The sequence below is a fragment of the Pseudophryne corroboree genome, chromosome 6 (genome assembly GCF_028390025.1).
Source record: "Pseudophryne corroboree isolate aPseCor3 chromosome 6, aPseCor3.hap2, whole genome shotgun sequence".
NCBI lineage: Eukaryota > Metazoa > Chordata > Amphibia > Anura > Myobatrachidae > Pseudophryne > Pseudophryne corroboree.
In genome coordinates this window covers 306,752,968-306,774,304 of record NC_086449.1, presented here as the reverse complement: position 1 = coordinate 306,774,304, position 21,337 = coordinate 306,752,968, and the positions used below count along the sequence as shown (strand labels likewise).

Here is a 21,337-nt window from a genome sequence, read left to right as displayed (position 1 = left end):
GTGCCCTGTCTCCTGCGGAGCCGCTAATCCCCATGGTCCTGACGGAGTCCCCAGCATCCACTACGGACTACGAGAAATAGATTTATCGGTAAGTAAAATCTTATTTTTAATTGCAAAATGTCATCCATCTTTTGATCTATGACCTCGGCCGGGTCCTCTGTGCTGTTTGTAATATACGTGCAGCACTTTATTCCATACTGAGTCGCTAGGGTAACACAATACCCGCCTGTCACAGCTGTGAGATAATTGAGAATCATCCTATGCTGAACCAGTTCTGTTTTATAAGCTTGGAGCTCCCTTCCGGTATACCTGAATGTGTCATCATACATTTCAGTGATATTGTCTAATAAATTTGCAAGCGCAGATATATATTTATAATTTATCACTCCTCTGGCGGTACGAGTGATATCTAACGCGATTAGGAATTGAATCCCGGTGGATTCATGGATCAGGTCAGAGGCCGGATGCTCTGTTCTTTCTATCAGGTGCCGTTTAACGATGTGCTCGTAATGAGTGTGAGTATAAGGAGCTTGGGCACTGCGGTGAATATCCTTCATTTTAGTGTGGGATACGGTCATTACCTCAGGCAGTACTTTTCCAATATAACATAACCCTTCTGAGTTTGGGGCAAGCCACTTATACGCCTTCCTCCCGCATATGAAGTATGCATCATCAGGGAGAACATATGGGACGGAATAGGACATTACCATATTACACATTTTCCATATGAAATCTCCTAACCCTAATTCTCCCATCTGTTTAGTACACGTATCTGTTTGTACGATATGTGCACAGTATCCTGGTGATACTTCTCCAACTCTCATGATCCTACTTCCTAGGGTATACCTATATCGGAAATATTTTCCACCACCAGCTATGTGGCGTATAAGTTCTGTATCTGTAGGCATTCTATCGGCTCTGTATGAAAAGGTCATGGTTTGGTTGTTCCATGACACTTCCCAATTTCCCGGCTTTCGGGGATTGGAAATGTTAAAACATACTAGGGATCTATCCACATGATATTGGTGGAGCTTCAAACTAGGAGGACTGGAGATATTAAACCTCCTGTCCACCGGCCTCCCACCACTTAGCTCAAGTACCTCCCCTATAGTTAGAGGGAATGGTACTAACCCTGATTTGCTATGGCCTTGAGGTACTTGAGAGCATACCCAACAATCTGTCTGATTTAACACTTTACCCACTAAGGAGTGATAGTCACTCAATGGATGCCGGTCCATGTGGATATTAAAACTGGATTGGCATTTCTTGATACACCCATCCTCAACTACACTGTCACAGAGTCTACAGATACAGTTCTCTTCCGCTAACAATCCTTCACAATTCCTTCTATTGTCAATGCTACCAGATCGTTTTCTGATACTCGCCTTTACTCGGTGATTATGTTGTTCTTGGAAATCTACGCCTCCATCTCTGTCATCAGAACCCATTCCAGAACCTCTCTCGACCTCCATGGTACTCTCGCCGGAACAGACTGCTCTGGTCAACATCATGGTCAACAGGAAAATCCAGATCACAGTCTCTTGGGGCAAGTCCATCTTATAGGAGGAAATGGAGAAGAATGAGAAGGGGAAAGAAATAATTGAGGGAGATGGGATGGGAAGTGGAGAAAAACAATAAAAGGGAACAGGGAATCGACAACTGCCTCCGATCTTATTATTCTCAATGCTCAGGTGCCGTCTCAGTCCTCCTGAAACAGACACTCCAGTGATACAACTTCCTCTACCGTCTGTTCTTTATCACGGGACCTCTCTGGATCAGCAACCTTCTTACAATGGGACGAATGAACCCAAGTCTCTCTCTCGGCAACCTTCAATGCTGTCGTGCTAATCAATAAGACTTGGTATGGTCCTTCCCATCTGTCAATAAGGCAACCTGAGCGTAGAAAATTCCGTATCATTACATAACCCCCAGGTTCAATGTCATGACAATTACTATCTGGCAGATCAGGAATCACTAGCTTCAAATTATCATTCTGATTCCTTAGCTGTTTACTCATCTTAACCAAATACTTTACAGTCACTTCATTGTTACACTTCAAATCATCCTGAGGGTTAATCATAACATGCGGTTGTCGACCGAACAGAATTTCAAAAGGGGACAGATTAAGAGGGGACCTGGGAGTGGTTCTGATGCTGTATAATACAATGGGTAAAGCTTCTGGCCATGTCAATCCTGTTTCTGCCATAACTTTGCTCAATTTATTTTTAATAGTGCTGTTCACTCTTTCTACCTTCGCACTCGCCTGGGGGCAGTACGGAGTGTGCAGCTTACTATCAATTCCCATCAACTTACACATTCCTTGAAAGACATCACCTGTAAAATGGGTACCCCTATCACTTTCAATTATTCTAGGGATACCGTATCTACACACAAATTCCTGTACAATTTTCTTAGCAGTAAACATTGCGGTATTTGTGGCCGCAGGAAATGCTTCGACCCAATTTGAAAACACATCTATACAAACTAGTACATACTTCAAATTTCGACAAGGGGGTAATTGTATGAAATCAATTTGTATTACCTGAAAAGGGCCGCCTGTAGGTGGGATATGAGATGGTTCTGTTGGTATTGCCTTTCCGATATTCCTCCTCAAGCAGGTTAGGCATGTCATTGCCCTCTTTCCCGCATGGGAAGAAAATCCTGGGGCGCACCAATATGCTCTTACCAACTTGCACATCCCTTCCTTGCCCAGATGAGTCAGCCCATGTGCTGCTTCCGCTAAACTTGGAAGGTATGCTCTGGGTGCCACTGGTTTACCCTGCCCATCTGTCCAGAGTCCTGAGGACTCCTGGCCATATCCTTTTGCCCTCCAAACTGCCTTTTCCTGTGTGGAACACAAATTTTGCATTTCACACAATTTCTGTGTGTTGACGGTACTAAATACCATCAGTTGTGTGGTGTCTGTCTGTCTGGGGGTACCAGCTGCTGACTTAGCAGCTTCGTCTGCTCGGCTGTTACCAAGTGATACCGGGTCTTGGCTATATGTATGTGCTTTACACTTGATAACAGCCACTCTGTCAGGTTCCTGTATCGCTGTTAGAAGCCTTTTGATGTGAGCTGCATGCGCTACCGGTGTACCAGCTGCCGTCATGAAATTTCTGAGGCGCCATAGGGCTCCGAAATCATGGACTACCCCGAAGGCGTATCTAGAGTCGGTATAGATATTGGCTGTTTTTCCCTTAGCCAATTCACATGCTCTGGTTAGGGCAACCAGTTCAGCAACCTGGGCTGAGTGAGGTGGGCCTAGCGGTTCTGCTTCTATGGTGCCTTGGTCATCTACGACTGCATATCCAGTACACAAGTCTCCCGAGTCCGTCTGTCTGTGACAACTACCGTCAGTGTAGAAAGTAAGATCTACATCTTCCAGTGGGTTGTCACTGATGTCAGGCCTTGCCGTGAAATTTTGGGTCAAATATTCCATACAATCATGTGAGTCAGTGTCTGTACCAAATCCTTCTTCACCATCACTCTCATCCCCCACCCTTTGTGCCTGTCCAGGCACACCTGGGAGATACGTTGCTGGATTTAGTGCACTGCATCTCTTTATGGTGATGTTTACAGGGGCCATTAGTGCTAATTCCCACCTTGTAAACCGTGCGGATGAGACATGTCTGGTTTGAGCAGAATTTAGTAAGGCTGACACCGCATGAGGTGTATGGATTGTGAGGTTGTGTCCTAGCACTACATCTTCGCTTTTCGTTACTAGCAATGCTATCGCAGCGACACTTCGCAAGCATGTGGGGAGGGATCGCGCTACCGTATCTAGCTGAGCGCTGTAGTATGCTACCGGCCTGCTGGCATCACCGTGCTTTTGGGTTAGGACGCCTGCCGCGCAACCAGCACTTTCTGTTCCGTACAGCTCAAAGGGTTTCCCATAGTCTGGCATACCTAATGCTGGTGCCTGCGTTAGGCACTGTTTAAGTCTCTCAAATGCCATCTCGGATTCGTCTGTATGCGAAATCCGATCAGGTTTGTTTGATGAGACCATCTCCTGCAAAGGTAATGCTAGAATGGAAAAACCTGGGATCCAGTTACGGCAATACCCACACATTCCTAAAAATGTTCTGATCTGTTGCTGAGTTTGTGGCAGTGTCATGTCTCGAATTGCTTGAATTCTATCAGCGGTCAGGTGTCTCAGTCCTTGTGTCAGACAGTGTCCCAGATATTTTACTTTAGTCTGGCATAATTGCAACTTGTCTTTGGAAACCTTGTGTCCTGTGTCTGAAAGATGAAACAGGAGCTGTTTCGTATCTTTCAGGGACGCTTCCAGTGAATCTGAACATAGTAGTAAATCATCCACATACTGGATCAATACTGATCCACTCCCTGGTTGGAAAGACTGTAAACAATCATGCAAAGCCTGTGAAAATATACTTGGACTATCTATGAAACCTTGTGGTAATCGAGTCCATGTGTATTGGACTCCTCTGTATGTGAATGCAAACAAATATTGGCTGTCAGGGTGCAGAGGTACCGAGAAGAAGGCGGAGCAGAGGTCAATAACAGTGAAAAATTTCGCAGTGGGAGGGATTGATATGAATTTTGTATTTGTCTTGCTTTACAATCACGTGACATGTGTCCCTCTCTGTGACAACTATAACATTTTATACCTCTTGACTTACCCACAGGGGTCACAGTTCTGGGCTGAGGTGGCCGGGTAGTGAGGGCCTATATGCTTACAGCCATTAACTTATCACTCTGTGACTCCCTGTGTCTGATGATATTCCGATCATGCCCTGCAGCAGCCTCTCCCAATGCATCCACCGACATACCTCTCCAATCAGGCCTAGTGGTTTGTATTCTATTCCTTAAAACCTCCTTTAGACCGTCCATTAATACTGAAACAGCTACTTCCCTGTGGTGTACATTAGTTTTAATGTCATCTATACCAGTGTACCTAGCCATATCCTGCAGAGCCCGGTGAAAATACTCTGGTGTGGATTCACCTTCTTTTTGTTTTATTGTAAAGATTTTATTCCACTTTACTACTGCAGGAAAATATACCCCTAACTGTAAGTTGATTCTTTTTACATTATCCTGATTATACTCGTCTGTTAGTGGTACTTCCTCATCTAACTTGCAATCAGCAATAAACTTTAACGGATCAACACTGGGGGGTAAACATGCCCTCAAAACTGTCCTCCAATCTTTGTTATTTGGCTCTGCAGAATTTCCTAGCTCCCTAATATACTTTTGACATGCAACTAAGTCTTTCCTAGGATCAGGGAATTCAGACATCATTGATCTTAATTCTGCTCGGGAAAAGGGACAGTGCATGGCGATGTTTCTGACAGGAGTTGCTCCTGAAGCTTCGGTTTTCCCATTTGGCACTGCTATTACCCTAACGGGATTAAGTCCAATAACATCATTCTGAGTAGATTCTACAACATGTGGTGAAATGGTTTCAGCATAGTGTATGGTGCCGTACTTACCAGTCGATACGACCTCACCTGTCCCTCCGCTAGGGGCCTTTGATACTAATCTTACGGGTTGGGTCGTGCCCACTGCTGTTTCTGATATGGTGGCTGCTAGGGAGAGTGCTGATATTGTTGTGGGCTCATCCTCTTGGTCACAATCCTGGGGAAAGTTCAAAACAGGGTACAACTTGCACGGATTAGTGTTAGCATTAATTACTTTGGTTACATTATCCTTAACTTCTACACATTTAACATAACCCTGAGTGCCATTCTCTGCAACCAATTTCTCTCCAGGTATGTACGGTGGTGGGGGTGCAGTGGCTATCAGTTTCCTAATAGGGTTAGATCCAGTTGCTTGCGCCAACCCCCTTTGTATTTCACCTTCCTGTTGCCACAATGTTAAATAATCATAATGTTTAATACGCCTTTTTGAAGATTTAATCAGGCAAACTCTTCTCCTTAAATTCTGTAACACTTCTGGGTTAAAACTACCTACCCGGGGAAACTTTTCCCCGTCATGCACAGTCATCCTTTCCCATTCATTGCACAACATTTCTGTGTGATGACCATATTTCTCACACATGATATACCTTGCCGACCCGATTGGTCGGTTTACCAAATCAACCTGAACCTGGGTTGATCGCCCCTTACCTGAACAACTGGCCCCCATCTCTGCAAGTGCTGCTTTCACTAACTCTGACTTCAAATCAGGGTCTTTGGCAACCCTTACAAAAACCAAGATGCTCGGGGTAAAGCTGCGGTGGGGGTTTTGCAACGAGGTCCGCCCACTTAACTCCGCCCACGCTGGCCAATACGGCGACCAAAGTTCCCAGAGGTTCCGTACCCAACCTAGGGCACCTAAGTACGTCTACTTGCTCGGGCGTGTGGGAGTGTCTTACCCTCCCCAGCAAGTATCAGTCGCTGGAATGTCCCTGAGTGATCAGGCTACTTCCCTTAAAATAAAAAAAAATTACACAAATCACGTTAACAATGTGCAAGTAGCGTTCTTCTGAATTCAAGACACGCTAATGCACACAATCACATGCGGTACAATCGTATCTGCACACAAGCAACTAATCTTATGTGCGGAACGATCAGTGGAATCGAAAATTTCGGCTGCGAATTCCTTCAGCAATGAGCTTCTTTGGCCTATATGGGTCTCGCACCAACCTTCTTCGGTTGTGCTCTCTACTTTTAGTCTGCTGTACCTGAACCTCCTGGTCCTTGACCTCCTGGTCTGTTATGTACAGCAGACTCTACTGCTCATAAATATGTCGAGATTAACAAGGGACGCCTCCCAAGCCACCCCACGCTATCACTCTCGCTGGTGTACCTCTTTCTACTGGCCTATGGTTCCCACTTCCGTAATAAAAGAGAAATCTTATATATACACACACTCTTACATTCGAACACTCTTATTTCTGTACAGAATTCCTTTCATTCAGTAATAGTCTAACCCAGAAGAATTACAACAGAGAAAGTCTTTTTCTTTTAACTTTAAACTTTTGGATTTGAGATAGATTTGTGTTATTTTCGCGTTACTTCCTTATCGCCTATTAAAACGATACTATCGTGCGGTTTGTATTTTGTGGGCGTATCCGTACGCTCCGTTGCGTAATATACGCTCCGTGCGTCGACCCTTGCCTTGCGTACGCCCTGCCCTTGTAAGGACACGTGTACGCAAACCAAGTACGTCCACAGTAACACACTACACGTTTATCAATGTGAATGATCTTGAACAGTAATCCTTCACTGAACACCACTCAAATCTCCCTTGTATTCTAGGCGAGACTGTGTGCGTTCCTTTTACAATTATTCCCTTAAATATTTATCCTTTAACTATTAATAACAACAAATGTCTCAACACGTTATCACTAGTGTGTGGCAATCAGGAGAATGAGGTACGGACAAATAATCCTAAACAAGGAATACAGGTGTGTGTGCTTATGCGTACGTTCGCAAAACAGAAACTAAACAGGTTTTAAAAGACAATAACGTACTGTTCCTACCTTTTGGTTCCGGATTCCTTCAGCACTCCTTACTACGCGAAGCAGACGCTTATCTGGTCAGCACTACGAGGAATATTACCTCCCGCCTTTTGCTGACCGATAATGTCTGCTGAAATTACCTAGTGCAGATATGTGAAGAGCGGGCGAGTCCCCAATTGTAAAAGCCTAATATATATCCTATATAAAACACGCTAAAAGGTTAAAAGACTCAGTACGCTATTAGAGTAAGTGGTACCGTTAGGGTACGTACTCAGCGTAGCGGACGCTTAGCCGTGGACGAGACGCACGAGCGGCACGTTCGCTCACGGCTTAATGCGTAAAGGCAAGCACGCTATAGGCTGCCGACTAACGTAATGATACGCTATCAGTGTAGCGGACGCTCGGGACCACGAGGAGATCACGAGCGGCGCTGACGCTCACAGAGTTAAAACTTTGTAACAATATCCTAAACAATGTACTTATATTGTAAACCTTTGTGCAGTGATAAGGTGTAAATGCAATACAGTGTAACCTTGTTAGTTAGAAAGCTGTATGAGCGATTCTTACGCTCTGAGAACCCTTTAGCAATATAATAAACACTCAAATACCGGTCTTAAGGGTCTAACGCCTTTTAAGGGAATGAATGAACGTTCAATCGCAAAAGAATACACAATACAAGTTATACACTACCAAACTAACATAAAATACCTAACCGAGTTACTACACGTTAAAATACAACAAAGACACAATTACATTTAAGGGGGAAGGAGAGAGAGAATGGCTTACCACAAAATAGGAGATAAATATGGTTGCAGAGAACTTACGCACAAGGGGAACAATCGCAAGCGCCTTTCTGGATATCCAGCTCCCGATTATCAGTGATGAGAACCGTTGAAAAAAGTAGAGAGCTGGCCCAGATCGGCTTGTCTTTATATACACTTACACACAGTACAGTACAATGGTCCCTACATTCTTATTGTTCATTGGACACAGGAATTCGTCTCTGCATTATAACAAAAGGTCATAGGTTGGTTCATACAGGTGGGCTGTGACTATTTCAAACTGCTCAGGTGGGAGGGAAACTGGGTTTCCCGCCGCATGGGTAATAAAGTGCAAATATAGTAAATGTCCATAAACTTCTTATGTCCATAACTATACGCACGAGCGAGTAATCCGCTTCAAACCAACACCGGAATATTGCTAATTATATTCTCTTCCGATGGATACTAAACACCACTGTGTAACCCCTGTCTGACCCTTCGTATCAAACAAAGAGGAATCTCTTTGTCCCCGAACATGCTATATTAACTAAACTTTCAGATTCTATCAAAGGGACCATAATCTACAAAATACATTATATGACTAAAATATGTTACGATTGAGTCGCCCGCTAGACGCACACAAACTCTACCGTAAATGCGCATACCGCGCGCCCGCGAGTGCACGCGACCGCGAGTATACGCACGCACGGGAGAGCTCATGCAACGGGCACACGAATGAGGTGCATATATGGCAATGTGCAGCGTGATATTTTTCTGACTTTGACAATATATATATATATATGTTTGTGTGTGTGTGTGCAGAGAGCATTAGATTTGAGTGGGGTGTGTTCAAACTGAAATCTAAATTGCAGTGTAAAAATAAAGCAGCCAGTATTTACCCTGCACACGCAATATAACCCACCCAAATCTAACTCTCTGCACGTGTTATATCTGCTCCCCTGCAGTGCACATGGGGGGTCAGAGTTGATCGCTAGCTGAAAATGTTCGCTGCACAGCGATGAAGCAAAAAAACGGCACTTCTGCGTATGCGGCGCAATGTGCACGCGCGACGTACTTTAACAACGGCCAGTGCAGTTTCACACAAGGTCTAGCGAAGCTTTTCAGTTGCACTGCTGGCCGCAGAGTGATTGACATGAAGTGGGCGTTTCTGGGTGTCAACTGACCGTTTTCAGGGAGTGTTCGAAAAAACGCAGGCGTGGCTGGGAGACCGCTGGGCGTGTTTGTGACGTCAAATCCGGAACTGAACAGTCTGAAGTGATCGCAAGCTAGGAGTAGGTCTGGAGCTACTCTAAAACTGCACAATTTTTTTTTGTAGTCGCTCTGCAATCCTTTTAGTTTGCACTTCTGCTAAGCTACACTCCCAGAGGGCGGCGGCTTAGCGTTTGCACGGCTGCTAAAAACTGCTAGCGAGTGAACAACTCGGAATGACCACCATGGTTTTGTCCATCTGCTAACAAATTTGCTGCTACGATCAGGTCTGAATTCGGCCCACTGTGTGTAGAATTTTGAGGGAAAACATGAATTTATTACATTTTGGAATAAGGCTGTAAAATAACAAAATGTGGAAAAAGTGAAGCGCTGTGAATACTTTCCAGATGCACTGTAACCTAAAGGTCTGATCAGCCATTTAAATTACAGCATATCAATACTGTAAGCATTCATAGGAATGGGCTCTTCACAGGACTATACCTGTAATAGTGGTTTATGAGACTATCGTTATGGGTGAGATATTTACATAATCATATGACATTTTTAATTGTTTTTATATGTTATATCATATTTCTTTATATAGAACATATTTTATTATCTTCATTCCAGTAAAAATAATCTATTTTGTACTATATAATATTTCATATGTCGCTGCTTCACACTATTGTGTATTTCTTTTTCTTTGGTTATAATTAGGGGTCTGGCTAACCCACTCTAAGTAGCTGCTTAGGCTTAATACACCACATCAGCGCCTGTAGTATACCTTGATTGGTGTTCATTCTCTACTAACACAAAGTATTTGCCGGTAGGCACCAGTAGCTTATGTGGCTGGTTTACATTTAGATTTATTTGATTAGTTTGCTAAATAATCATGTACTGATAGGCATTAATAAGACTTCAGATATATCTGTAATGCATTAAATGCAGTTACTGTCTCATGTAGAAGGTAGAAAAGTGCCTCAACACATAGGTAAATGCAGGGGGGGGGGGGGTTTCTGGTTGTCTGGAAACCCCCTTCCTCTTGGCAAACTGGTCAAATTATGACAAAAGCAATGGTATATAATACGATTACTAGAGCTGCCGCCACATCATGCAGTTTAAGGAATAGAACAAAACTGCTGCATATGCCCAGTGGTAGCAGCCTCTTCTACCAAGTTTGCAATGTGTGCAGTCCTCAATCAGTGTACTGGACCAGAGAGTAGCTACCAGGAAGAAGAGACTGATGCCTTACCATGAGGTGGGAGAATGTTTGTTTAGAAGGTGCAGTACTGACTGTATTATGTTTGAGTATTTATTAATTTACTAGCTTTACTTTTCTGTGCTTCGCTACGGAATTTAAAGAATAATGGCAATCTTTGTCGGGCCGCACCTCTGGGCTTCCCCGGATTGATGCTGTCAAAATGCTGGTTCTGTGAAGAATAATCCGCCTTTTCTCTGCCCCGTCCCACCTATGATGCTGTCCTGCTCAGTGCTGTAAATGCTGGGACGACAGGCCAAGCTCTGCCCGCTGTATGTTAAATATGTCAGGTTTGTAGGCTGACTGTATTTCAAAGGGACCTAGGTCTCCTTACTTAGCGTCTCGCTCTCCTTAGGGCTCCTCCTTTTGAGGTAAAAAGGTAATGATTTTTGCACAGCACATAAGGTCACTGGGAGAGCTGTTGGTACCCTTTACACAGCAGATAAGCAGTAGCTGACTATCAAACTTTTGAGGAATAGAGCATTGTGTCCTTCCACCTCCATGACTTTGTATCGCCGGCACCATGACTCTCCTCTGTGAGGGGGGAATTTCCAATAATCATCTCACCCCTTTTATCCCCTATGTGGGCGGAATTGTGATAAATCCCTTCTTAGTGGGTGCCTGCATCCCAAAGGCAATCTACTGTCCAAATGTCCTCACCTGTGTGGAAATCAACGCAATCAGACTGTTTTCATTACGCACATCTTCAACTTTAAGTTCACTACCCTTTCTCACCCCCCATGCTGATGGGGGCAGAACTTGGACTGAAATGGCATCGGGAGTGTAACTATTCATCTCAGCGACCCCTAAAACTATGGAATTTTTACATGTCACCACTTTCTTACTCCCACCACTAGGGGTGCTAGGGGTGTCTTACCCCCACAGTATTTTTTTCCAGAGCGTTAGTCATATGTGTAGCAAGTTTGGTGTAAATTGCTCCAGGCATTCCCTATATTGCGCTACAATCTGATGAGCTACACCACTGAGAAATACCTCCCGTCGGACAAGGTATAGAATTTAGGATAGGAAAAGAAAGAAAGTTCTCATGGGAGCCAAACCACTTAGATTTTTGCAATGTACAATAAAAAAAAATATATTTTTGAAAACAATGAATTTCATAACATGGTCTAAAACACAAACATATAAAACGTCTTTTGTTCACATATATCTGAACAAAAGCATATCGTTTCACAGTATTTATGAGTTATACTTTGATGATATCCATTGAATATATCAAATCTTCAACCAGACTGTTCAGATGTGTATTCTAATCCGCAAAAACTTAAAAATCCTACGCGTTTTGTCCGTTAGGACTTCATCAGGGGTTATTATCAGATTTCCAAATACGGAAATGATTACCACTGGTTGTAAATTTCAATGTGTCAGAGTGTCAGATCCAGACAATGTATAGCATATAATCAATGTTCAAGCAGATAAGATATCAATTAGGCTTCACCAACATGTATCAGTATACAGAATGGGATAAGGAGCTGTGAAAGTCCTTATTCAGTGCATCAGGATTCCCCTCACAGCTATATATATATATATATATATATATATATATATATATATATATATATATATATATATACACATACACACTGCTCAAAAAAATAAAGGGAACACTAAAATAACACATCTTAGATCTGAATGAATGAAATATTCTTATGAAATACTTTGTTCTTTACATAGTTGAATGTGCTGACAACAAAATCACACAAAAATTATCAATGGAAATCAAATGTATTAACCCATGGAGGTCTGGATTTGGAGTCACACTCAAAATTAAAGTGTAAAAACACACTACAGGCTGATCCAACTTTGATGTAATTTCCTTAAAACAAGTCAAGATGAGGCTCAGTAGTGTTTGTGGCCTCCACGTACCTGTATGACCTCCCTACAACGCCTGGGCATGCTCCTGATGAGGTGGCGGATGGTCTCCTGAGGGATCTCCTGCCAGACCTGGACTAAAGCATTCCCCAACTCCTGGACAGTGTGTGGTACAACGTGGCATTGGTGGATAGAGCGAGACATGATGTCCCAGATGTGCTCAATTGGATTCAGGTCTGGGAAACGGGCGGCCCAGTCCATAGCATCAATGCCTTCGTCTTGCAGGAACTGCTGACACACTCCAGCCACATGAGGTCTAGCATTGTCTTGCATTAGGAGGAACACAGGGCCAATCGCACCAGCATATGGTCTCACAAGGGGTCTGAGGATCTCATCTCGGTACCTAATGGCAGTCAGGCTACCTCTGGCGAGCACATGGAGGGCTGTGCGGCCCCCCAAAGAAATGCCACCCCACACCATTACTGACCCACTGCCAAACCGGTCATGCTGGAGGATGTTGCAGGCAGCAGAACGTTCTCCTTGGCGTCTCCAGACTCTGTCACGTCTGTCACTTGTGCTCAGTGAGAACCTGCTTTCATCTTTGAATAGCACAGGGCACCAGTGGCGAATTTGGCAATCTTGGTGTTCTCTGGCAAATGCCAAACGTCCTGCGCGGTGTTGGGCTGTAAGGCCAACCCCCACCTGTGGATGTCGGGCCCTCATACCACCCTCATGGAGTCTGTTTCTGATCGTTTGAGTAGACACATGCACATTTGTGGCTTGCTGGAGGTCATTTTGCAGGGCTCTGGCAGTGCTCCTCCTGTTCCTCCTTGCACAAAGGCGGAGGTTGCGGTCCTGCTGCTGGGTTGTTGCCCTCCTACGGCCTCCTCCATGTCTCCTGATGTACTGGCCTGTCTCCTGGTAGCTCCTCCATGCTCTGGACACTACGCTGAAAGACACAGCAAACCTTCTTGCCACAGCTCGCATTGATGTGCCATTCTGGATGAGCTGCACTACCTGAGCCACTTGTGTGGGTTATAGACTCGGTCTCATGCTACCACTAGAGTGAAAGCACCGCCAGCTTTCAAAAGTGACCAAAACATCAGCCAGAAAGCATAGGAGCTGAGAAGTGGTCTGTGGTCACCACCTGCAGAACAACCCCTTTATTGGGGATGTCTTGCTAATTGCCTATAATTTCCACCTGTTGTCTATTCCATTTGCACAACAGCATGTGAAATTGATTGTCAATCAGTGTTGCTTCCTAAGTGGACAGTTTGATTTCACAGAAGTGTGATTGACTTGGAGTTTATTTTTTCGAGCAGTGTGTGTGTGTGTATGTATATATATATATATATATATATATATATAAAATGTTTAACCTTTTCCTGACCACTTATTTTATTTATATTATTTAAATATGTTTGCTACAGCCTAAACTACAGGACTATCTATAGTGTTAAATATTAATACTGTATTCCATATTCCGCAGAGTGGGAGATTGTGGATTGCATAAGGAATCCCCCATCTAGAAATACTGCGTTTGCCACTGCAACACAGACACAAAAGCATAATATGCCCAAACATTGAAAAAAGCACCAGGCAGCATCAGCAGTGCATTTACAAATAGCCAATCACCAGCAGTTACAAAAAGCTGGCGACCAGCATTCTCATCTGCTATTTGTACCACTTCCCCGCATTGACCACCCAGAAATAATACAGCTTGCTCAGGCATATATGAGTCTTTGTCCTGGCCTGCCTGTGTTTGCAATTGAGCCAATCGCATATTGTTCTTGGCCTATGTTGTAACAGCTTTTCCATCTCCATGTGCCAGAATCATGCAAATCTGCATTGGCGATATGAATGCATCCTCTTCTTTAGGTGAGCAAAGAGCGATTTAAATACAAGATACTGTATGCTACACACTAATTAGCATCCTTAGACATGTAGAAGGTTGTCAATGGAGCCCCTCTCAGTAGTGCTACACATAACCCTTAATGTACTGTATGTAATAGGTGTATTTTACTTTTGCTAAAATGTAATATTTTCAGAGGAGTCACAAAGGGGAGTGCATGGGGTGACTGTGTGACACCAAACTGCTGGCTCCTCCACAATGTGATATTCTCGTGCAGTCAGAGGCTCCAGGGGTAGCCCAGGATTTCCCCCTGGAATGCTGGGCTTGCCCCTGGAGTTATGTAACGGGGGCTTCACGTGAGGCCACGCTCCATCCCCTTGTGGTCATGCCTCCAGAATGTAGCAAGCATTGGCTTTCCGTAAGGCTACACCCTCTCACAGGAGGCCACACCCCTTTTCAGTCCTGGTGCCTTCTCTGAGTATTTTAACATCTATAATAGCACATCAGCAAGCGTTTTAAACAAGCGTTACAATGTATAACAGATAAACAAACCTGACAATACAGTGGGAGGGAGCTGGGGGCTACAAGGTGATGGCTTGGAGAGTTGCATGTTTCTCTTCATTGGCGTAGTACCAATTCATCATCACGCCCTGGATGTCATGTGTAGATTTCACAGTACATTTTATTCAGGTCATTAGGAGTTCCCCCACTTTCACTCGTTTGGTATTACAGTACCTCCAGGGATTTTATCTTTGATGTTCTGTGTTGGTAGAATGGGGTGTAGTATGGCTGACCGGCGGTCAGCATACTGACGCCGGGATTCCAGCAGCATACCGACACCGGGATCCCGGCGGGGAGGGGCGAGTGCAGCAAGCCCCTTGCGGGCTCGCTGCGCTCGCCACGCTCCGGGCTCAGTGGCGACTTGTGGTCGCCACGGGTTCTATTCCCACTCTATGGTTGTCGTGGACACCCACGAGTGGAAATAGTCCCTGTTGGTCGGCATGCCAACCTTCGGGATAGTGAGGGGTCGGAATGCTGGAGGAGGTCATGTGACTGTCGGTCTCCCGTCCGCCGGTCACATGAATACCACCCAGTAGAATGATAGTTATTCTTTGTGTGGTGGTACTACTACTGTACATAGACATCAAACCAACATCCATCTTCAAAGTTGAACATTACTTGGCAAGTGCCATGTTTTGTTTCTCATTCCCCTGATTAGGCTCCTTCAGTATGCCTATTCATCTAATTTAATACCTTTTGAAAAGCTTTCCGCACAAATATTATGCTAAGTTATTCACATAAACAATTCATGGAACATAACACATATTTTTGTCTATCTGTTAAAAGAAAAGTGAAATATATGAACGGGGAAATTATACTATGATTTCAATTGCTTAGATAGAGACAATACTTTTTATGTGCTATGTTGCAATAAAGGTGTGTAGAAAATAGCAGCTTCGTTGTGATCAGCGAATAATGCAGGTTTTAAATACGTGCATTTATAAGGTTTATCAGGTCAGGAAATGCTGGAATAATTGGTTGTTTTCACAGATAATATGACTGAATTGGTGTGCCGTGCCCATTGTTACATACAGTATGTTACGTGAAAATAGAAGTTTGTATCAAGATTATCATTATCCGGTGTCAACTCTATATCATTTGTTGCTCATTTTCACTAAGGTCCAGCTTTTAAATTGTCACTTACTGTATATGGTATGAATTGAGTCATGAGTTTGCACCATAAATTATCCATGACATAATAATGCATTAAATATTAAATGGTTGAGAATGTCCTGAATATTCAAATTAAAAACTTAAAACAATAGGTTTAGAAATTGCCTTTAACTGTATTCATCTGGCACAGCTTCGATAATTCCTGATTTCCTATTTCAATCAACCGAAGCCATGTCATGTTTGTACTATACAATAAAATCCAATTTGCTGCTCTGCAGCTGATCAGCCTCCTTGCCAGTGTGCAGTGAAACGCTGAGCATGCACATTAGCTCCTGAAAGCAAAGACCTCTCTCCCCCACCCATCCCTCTGCTGTTCACCTTGCATGTGCAGTTGGTTCTGCAGACCAGCTCTCTGAACAGAAACACTCCCCAGTTAGCCACACCACAGAGGAATGGGGCGTCACACTCCACAGTAATCAATGCTGCAGCAAGACCACAGCAATTAGCAGAGTGTTCTGTATCGCCTGAGCAGATGTTACTGTGCTACGTCACACACTCTCACTGATGTAGTGAATCTCTGTTTCCTTTTAGAGAGATGTGGATACTTTGTCCAGCCTCCAGCTCCTTTATCTCAGCTTTAATAACATATCAAGGTAAGAGTGTTCCTGTATACATTTCCTCAGTGTCTTATTTACTGCTGGCTTACTGTGCTTAGCCACTTTGTCAGTGCTATGTAATGTAAGAAGAAAGAAAAGATGTTCTTACCATGCTGCATAATCTGTCTACTCTGTGACTGTGCATTGGCTGCCACACCTACCTATGCTCTGCCCAACTACATTTGGTTAAATAGCTCAAAGTATATTAACTGGTGACATATATTTAGCTTTAATTTTACTTATTATAGGTGTTTCTGGTTTGTGTGGCATTCAGTCATCTGCAGAATGCTTTGTGGTTGGTATACTCTAAAAAGCTTTGTAGGCCACTGGAATTGTTAGCAGTTTAGTTGCAGTGCATCTAGGACTTGCAGGGGTGGATAAGTACCCAGGCACTAATGAACTGAGTGAGTGTAGCAGCCTGCGGACTACAGAGGGTAAGAGACATTTGAATTATACTGCCTGGGGCACTGCCGCACATTCCTACTAAACCCATTGTTGTCATTACTTCCAGTCTTTTATACCTAAACTTTTATGTTTTATAACATTTAGGGAAGTGCGACTTATCTGGATTAGTAAAAAAAATACTAATGCAGCAACAATTTCAGATTTGCTTTCACTGCAACATTTACATAACCATTTATTTAGAATGACATTAATTGGTCAGTCTTTATTTGCACATAAACAAGTCTAGAAAAATATTTTTTTTTAGTATTTGAAAATAGAAACTTAAAACTGTAAAAACTCTGTGCCCTGTCCTGATCGTGCAGTTTATGACAATGACATAACACTGCAGTATCTATTCTAACCACTTTCCCTCTGATCAGACACCTGCAGAAGTAGCAATTGTGGGCCTGGTGTGTCTGTTCTACAAGCATCAATTATCTCTGATGCATATGTTTTGCATTGTAATTGCTTTGTTAGGATACAATTTGTTGTTTATTGATCATTATACCGGATAACAGAATAACTCAGAAATGTATAATAACAATATGTTTCTTTTATGTGAATATATCACTGATGGTTTTAGTGGATATCTGTTACAAAAAGTGGGTTAGTAAATGTGCTGGTACCTTATTATGACAGTGGTTTTCAACCGCACTGGTATGCCATGAGTAGTGCACAAGTGTGCCATGCTGTAACCAGGACCGTAAAGAAGAACTGTAACTAGACATTTTGGTGCCCTGTGCCAGAAAGTGAATTGGCACATCCCCACTCCCCCTAGCCCCATATTTTTCAAATAGGGAAAGAAAGGCGCATTCAAACACCCTACTCATTGAGCCATTTGATCCTGCATAAGAACTATGAGATTTCTAATTATATGAGACTACTTGTACTTTGTAAAAAATAATCAGCATTACAATTGAGCAGATCTATGTAGTATTAAGTATTATCTATGTAGTATGTATTAAGCCTTAACAAGTGATGAAGTGAAGACGGATAAAGAATGATAAATGACCAGCCAATCAGCTTCCTAACTGCCATGTTACATGATGTGTTTGAAAAATGACAGGAGCTGGTTGGCTGGTCATTTATCACTCTTTATCCGTCTCCACTGTATCACTTTTTCATGCTTAATACAGTTGGGCCCCAATTTCTTGCAGCCACACAATAAACACAATACATAGATCTGCTTAGCTGCCATGTCCAATAGCTCATTGAATAAAGTGTCTGACTGCAATGTCACAGGTTATAGGTTCAAATCCTGGGTATATCAGCATTTTGAAATGTAATAACGGACAGTGTGATTGAATAACAAAGAGCTCTCAAGTTAAGTACATGAATGTTGTACAGGTATTAGTGATTTGAAGGGGTGGGGGAAGGAAAAAAGGGCGGTCAGGAGATGCCGGTCTTCAATGAGAATATGGGGCCGATTTATTAACATTATTTTTACTAAAATAGTGTGAAAAAGGGTGTTTCCACACCCTTTCCACATTATTTTAGTATCACCTGAATGTATTAAAGAGCTTTTGGAGCAGTTTTCGTGAAAAACTGTGCAGGGACCCGTCAGTGTGATCAGCTATGTGTGTCACTGTGTACAAAAATGAAAATAAAAAAATTAATAAAAAATATGTATATTTATTTTAAATATACTTCTCCCAGTGATCAGTGCCCCGGTGCTTTCCTCCGGCTTCTGTCTTCTGATCTCCGGCTCCTGCACTGTGTCTCGGTTATCTGCTGTAAACTGCCATTTACAGCAGTTTACAGCATCAGATGACCGAGTCACACTGCAGGAAGCCGGCGATCATATAACCGGAGCCGGAGGAGAGTACTGGGGCACAGATCACCAAGTAAGTATGCGTGGAAGGGTAGTAGTTGTGACAGGGGTGGGTGTCCAGCAACGATAACAGCGGTGTCGGCGGCGCACACACAGCCATTACTCGGGGTATCGGTGTGGTATCGTAAGAACAGAGCTTTCTCTGGAGCTCTGTCCCTGCACACGAAAATTGATACAGCCATGCGATATAATCAAATATCGCATTGCAGATTGGGGCAATTTTATCACATCTGCAGCCAGATGCGCATGGTGGTAAATCTGCCCCTATAAGTGAAAGTAATCAAAACAGATAATTACAAGTGCCGCCAACAGTGCCCCCTACCCTGCAGTGCTGTGTGCGGGGAACACTTTTCACCACCCTAGTTATCGCCCTACTGCAGGGAAACAAAGGTGCTGGGCTTTCATTTCCTGTGCCTGTGTCTGCTCCATGGATGGGCAGTCAAAATGAGTGAGTCTATCAGCTCTTGATGGACCGCGGCATGGCCGGGGATGGGGTTGGGGAGGTCCTGGGAAGTGAGATAACACAATAAATATAACTGTATCTATTGCACTATTAAAAACAATCTTAATACTTATGTTTTAATAATAAAAGCTCTGCTTAAAAATCTGATGGTGTGCCTTGGCAATTTTAGATTCATGTTCAGTGTACCATGAATGAAATAGGTAGAAGATCACTGGATTATGAAGTGCACTAACGTTACCACTAGGTCGTGCATAGTTATGTTTACATTGTGTATGACAACTTTCAATAAATTGCATTCACAGTTGATAATTTTCCCTAATTTTCAGAAGCTGTTGTAAGTTTTAGCTATGTAAATTTATATCCATGCATATATCCCTGATTTTCAGTAAAATCAACTGTATAGTGTAATTTCTAATATTTGTACTTTAGAAGTAATTCTCTCTTATTTTCTGGGTCTTACAGGATCATGAATACTAAAGTAGCACCAGTGGTATATCTTTAATGGGCGCAGGGTATGTGGTGCACTGCAGACTCTCCTGCCTGTCCTGCTGTGAATTCGGCACCATATTTCTGAAGTAATCACCAGAAATATGGAACTGGCACCATATTTCCCAAGATAATGCCACATTGTTGTGCCTACCCAGAGTATTTGTGACGTACTGCACATGTGCCAGGGCCTTACTTATTTTCTCAGTGGGGAGGGGGCCCATAGATATCTGAACACATGTCCTCTCCAATCGTAAAACACCCTTATGATGGGTATTTTATTTCTACTCCGGTACGTCTCTACGAGTGATTTTCAACCTATCTCCTATATAATTGCCCAGATCTGTGACTGTGTGGCTAACGCTGGGTGGAGTCACAATCACAGAGTTAGGCCAATAGGAGGAGGAGGACGCGCCCCTCAGTTAGTCAGAGCCGCCACTGTATGTATGGCCGCTCTGTCTCCCGTCCCTGTCTCCTCCTCTCATCCCCCGCCCTCTCTCCCCGGCTCCATCTCTCCCTCCCCGGCCGTCGGAGACTACCAGGCTGAGGCAGGGAGAGGCCGCTCAGCGCCCAGCTGCGGTCAGTCTCACTGCCGTAGCCCGCCACCCGTCACCACTGCCCTCAGCCCGTGGACAGCTGTCACTGCTGCCGCGGACCGCATGCTCCCCTAATTCGCCTGCGGGCAGCTACACTGCTGCCGCGGGCAGCCATCACCGCTCTCCACAGCGGCATAGCTAAGGGGGAGATAGCGCTTGGTAGCCGGCCACACATTGCCAGACCGCGGCTCACATACAAACGGTGGGGAAGTCATACATACACTGCACACATTACATATATACATACATACATACACTGCACACATTACATACATATATACATACATACACTGCACACATTACATATATATATATATATATATATATATATATATATGCATACACTGCACTACATACACTGCACAAATTACATACAATATATATATATATATATATATATATATACATACATATACACTGCACACATTGCATGCATACATACATACATACATACATACATACATACACACACTGCATTACTATACATACATACACTGCATTACTACACACCATACATACACTGCACACCATACCTCACCCATCTGCGGCACCCCCACACCCGCCCCTCCCTCCCACGGCACCCCACACATGCCCCTCCCCCACCCGCAGTGGCTCCGGAATCCCACCCACGGCACCCCCCACCCACAGCACACCCGCACGCGGTCCTCCCCCATCCACTGCTCCTCCGCAACCGCCCTTCCGCCACCCGCAGCACCCCCGCAACCGACCCCTCCCCCAACCATGGCACCCCCGGATCCTCTTCCCCAGCCGCCTCTCTCCCGCACTCGCCACTCCCCCAACCACAGCACCTACTGTACATCATCCCCTGCATGCGCTGTTCACGCCATCAC

General features: G+C 43.8%; 1 protein-coding gene across 8 annotated transcripts in view; it reads left to right on the top strand.

Annotated features, from left to right (window-relative positions):
* LRRC49 (leucine rich repeat containing 49) overlaps window positions 1–21,337 on the top strand; it is a 394,882-nt gene that overhangs the window by 142,365 nt on the left and 231,180 nt on the right. For 7 of the 8 annotated variants that reach the window (XR_010179247.1, XM_063926210.1, XM_063926208.1 and 4 more), the window contains one exon: window positions 16,602–16,663. Coding sequence is in view for 6 of the 8 variants with exons in the window: in XM_063926210.1 (XP_063782280.1) it covers window positions 16,602–16,663 (62 nt within the window). In the remaining 2 variants the exon portion in view is untranslated. Of the gene's footprint in view, window positions 1–16,601; window positions 16,664–18,868; window positions 18,955–21,337 lie in introns of those variants that run through there. The other variant, XM_063926214.1, reaches the window with a different exon arrangement.